The sequence below is a fragment of the Salvelinus fontinalis genome, unplaced genomic scaffold (assembly GCF_029448725.1).
Source record: "Salvelinus fontinalis isolate EN_2023a unplaced genomic scaffold, ASM2944872v1 scaffold_0344, whole genome shotgun sequence".
Classification (NCBI taxonomy): Eukaryota; Metazoa; Chordata; class Actinopteri; order Salmoniformes; family Salmonidae; genus Salvelinus; species Salvelinus fontinalis.
In genome coordinates, this window is record NW_026600553.1 from 183,720 (window position 1) to 187,842 (window position 4,123).

Consider the following 4,123-nt stretch of genomic DNA (forward strand, 5'->3'; position numbering starts at 1 on the left):
ACGTTGCTCTATGTATTTATTCTAGTCCATTTGTGACGGTGGGTGCAATTGTAAACTATGATATCTACCTGAAATATGCACATTTTTCTAACAAAACCTATTCTATACCATAAATATGTTATCAGACTGTCATCTGGTGAGGTTTTTTCTTGGTTAGTGGCTATCAATATCTTAGTTTAGCCGAATTGGTGATAGCTACTGGTGTTGAGAAAAAATGGTGGACAAAGAAGGGTGTCTTTTGCTAACATGGTTAGCTAATAGATTTACATATTGTCTTCCCTGTAAAACATTTTAAAAATCATAAATGGTGGCTTTATTCACAGGATCTGTATCTTTCATTAGGTGTCTTGGACTTGTGATTTAATGATATTTAGATGCTACTATTTAAGTGACTATGCTAATCAGTGTGGGGGGGGGTGGGGGGTGCTCCCAGACCCGGGGTAGGTGCTCGTTAGAGGTTAATATATAATTGACTATTCCACAATGTAGAACATATTATAACTGAAAACCCTGGAACAAGTAGGTGTGCTAAAACTTGCCTGGTACTGTTAATATAGTATTTTTAGCCTGTAGAAGCTGATGGGATCCTCCTCTTTTTAATAGAAGCCATCAGGCTGTTCTCACCCAATTGCATAGCTTATAGAAATGTTGGCCAACATGAACTCATGAAGTGATTTAGATTATCAAATTACATAACAATGATCTCAGAGTGATGAGGGACAATAGAGCGCTGAGTACCAGGCAGTTAAGTGTGGTAGACTACTAATGACCATCACCAGCATCAGAGCTTGGAGAAGCCCAATTACTCCATGGTCACGTGGTATTTCATTGCCTTATTGTCCTGTAACCGCCAATGTAGTGGTAATACAGTCACCATAAAAGTCCTACTTCCTCTATTTCCCAGAAATGGATTGGTTCAGATATCCTGAACAATTTATCACACCAACAATAAAGTAAGTAATTCAACCATTTAATCTGTTTATATGGGATGTGAATCAGTTCCTGTAGTACAATAAAGACAACTGTCAATCATTTCAACGTCTTTTTTCCAACATCTTCATTTCAACGCCTTTCACCTACAATTACAGACATAACATTAACGTCCAGAATCAGCTGCAAAGTAGTAACATTTAGTGAATGAGTATGCATATACACCTTGGTGGAACAGTTGCTAGCAGTTGATTGGAGCAGTGCCTGGTGGAGTCTCAGTACCCTGGATCTTCTGTCCGGTACTGGTCACACACCAACAGTAACCTACCAGAAATAGACATGTTCCATAAACAGTAGACATATTACACTAACACATTGAAGTGTCACATTCAACTGAATTGGAGAATTTAGTGTGTATGTGCGTCCGTGTTCACCTGCAGAGCCCCAACATTGCTTAGGGGTGTATTGTCCTGCGGCGTCACACGTTGGGATGTAGGCTCCAATTGGGCCATGTGTCGCGGCATCTCTAGCACGCTCACATGGGGTCTTGGGTCGTATCGTAGCATCTGGACACAGGTAACAAACATTGTAATGTGGACAAAATGTATGGACGTAATATACATTGCTGGACATGCATCCCAGAATCTTGGTTTGCGTCCCATTTGGGACCCTACTCCCCCTAGTCAGAAGTAGTTTATACGGACTGAAAGTGGGGGTAAATTGTATCAGTGTTATTTCCTGATAGTTGCTAGACAATCCAATCATACATCCAGTTGAATGTATCAAACAGTTCATATCAGAATACCTCAGGCCAGCATCTAGACACCAATATACATCTCTGGAACTCGAGGAGTGGCAGGTAGACTAGCAGTTAGAGAGTTGGGCCAGTAACTGAAAGGTTGCTAGTTTTTATCCCTGAGATGACAAGTTGAAATATCTGTCTGTACCCTTGAGCAAAACAAAACCTTAAATTCTCCAGTGTCACAGTTGATAATGGTTGCCCTCTCAGAGGGTGTCCAAGGGACAACGGGTTATGAAAAGAAACATTAATACCTACGTGTGTGAATAGGACAGAGCAACACCCACTAGTGTTTCATTAAAATGTTGGTGAGTAAGTGTGAGGTATGTCACTCTTACCTCCCAGAGCAAAAGCTGTGCTGACAAGCAGAATGATGGTCAATATCGCCATTGTGATAGTCTCCTGAGAGAGAAGGAGAGCATTTTAAATCTGGAATGGTTGTTGGTACTAGAGGAGAGGTTATGGAAACCCTGTGGTAAGTACCAAACTTAAACAACGACTGAGGCAGCATTTCCTACACCCAGTCCAGAGGACCCTAAGAACCGAGTACGGGCAACACGGCACTACTAAGCTATTGCCAAAACTCCGGTATCATCGCTTCAACCACATACGATAGATAAGCCTGGCACACAGGAATATGGATCCTTTCCAAATGGCTCCTCATTCCGTTTGTAGTGAACCACCCATTCACTGCAAAGGTAACTGTTAATCTATGCTCTTAATTTCAGAGGGGGGGGGTGTCATCCACAAAATGGGGACCTATATAGTGCATTACATTTGACCGGGGACACATAAGATTAAGGTGCCATTTAAAGGGGCAGCTAGTCTGTTAAATAATGTCACAATCTCACCTTCTGCACTCTTCCACGGGATTCACTGGTTGTCACTCTGTTGTCTGTGAGTTATGGTCTACTTCTTCCACCTCTCCTTTTAAAGGACCTGTCACAGGTGTGACTAGTTGCCTCATTAACCCAATGAGAGTTTCGATGTCAGCCATTATCCAGTGGTGTAAAGAACTAAAGTAAAACTATGTGAAAGTACTACTCAAGTCATTTTTGGGGGTATCTTTACTTTACTATTAATATATTCGACAGCTTTCACTTCACTACATTCCTAAAGAAAATAATGAACTTTTTACTCCATACATTTTCCCTGACACCCAAAAGTACTCGTTAGATTTTGAATGATTAGCAGGACAGAACAATTGTCTAATTCACACACTTGTCAAGAGAACATCCCTGGTCATCCCTACTGCCTTTGATCTGGCACACTCACTAAACACAAATGCTTCATTTGTAAATTATGTCTGAGTGTTGGAGTGTGACACTGGCTATCCGTAATCAAATTTAAAAACACGAAAATGGTACCATCTGATCTGGTTTGCTTAATATAATGAATTTGAAATGATTTCTACTTTTGCTACTTAAGTATATTTTATCAATTACATTTAATTTTGATACTTCAGTATATTTAAAACCGAATACATTTAGACTACTCAAGTAATATTTTACTAGGTGACTTTCACCTTTACTTGAGTCATTTTCTCTGAAGGAATCTTCATAGGCAGTGAAGAGAGTAGTAGAGGAAGATGGGTCCAGTTTCGAGGGATCCTGAGAGGCTCCCTGTGAGTATGCCGAGGCCAATAGAGAGTGATAGGAATAACACGTGTTTCAGTAAGGTTGGTTTCTTAGCATTCATAGTCATGGTTATCAACTGTACCGCAGAAATGGAACATAAATCACAGAAAATAGATGTTGTGGTGGTAGCTGCAGAGAACTCCTTGGGTTATGAGATTTTACTGCAAAAGAGTGACAAGGTGTGATGAATGATAGGGTCCTGTTTTCCCAGGCTGCCGGCCCGCTTTAGGACAAAGACCAAGCAGTAGTACTCAGCTCACGTGCTAGGACACAGCCCACGCAGTACTAGTCAGCCTACGCAGTAGTTCTCAGCTAACGCACTAGGACTCAGTCCCCCCAATAGGACTCAACCAACCCCATAGTATGATTATGCATTTAATGCTTTTGTTATAAAATTATATTTTTGTGGTGAAAATGATCTTCCCCAAACGTGAAACTCATGCGCTGCATGTGCATGCCAGTTAACCTCTTTACAATGAGTGTACAGCCTATTTTGCCACTTTAGTTGTAATACAAATGTAGCCAGGTGGTTAAATGGCACAGTTGTATTCATTTATATCCACTAGATTGCACTGTCCAGATTCATAAATAAGGTGTGCAAGCAGTTATGGGATTGTACATGCGTAGCTTGTAAGAGTAAGCAATTACACTGGAGGGCTACTGAAATCCATCATGGGTCCAATGTTACTTTGGATTGACATGGGGATGTTAGCTTCTTGCTAGCTGAATACCAGTGCTCCCAGAGACACGTTGTGGA

General features: G+C 40.9%; 1 protein-coding gene across 1 annotated transcript; it reads right to left on the minus strand.

Annotated features, from left to right (window-relative positions):
• Positions 1-954: 954 nt before the first annotated feature.
• On the minus strand, positions 955-2,647 carry LOC129845715 (equistatin-like). The gene is made up of 5 exons (XM_055913602.1): positions 2,581-2,647; positions 2,068-2,131; positions 1,365-1,496; positions 1,156-1,254; positions 955-1,076 (listed from the first exon to the last, which is right to left on the minus strand). The coding sequence occupies exons 2-4, from the start codon at positions 2,117-2,119 to the stop codon at positions 1,172-1,174; spliced, it is 267 nt and encodes an 88-aa protein (XP_055769577.1). The 5' UTR covers positions 2,120-2,131; positions 2,581-2,647; the 3' UTR covers positions 955-1,076; positions 1,156-1,171.
• Between the last annotated feature and the right edge of the window lie 1,476 nt (positions 2,648-4,123).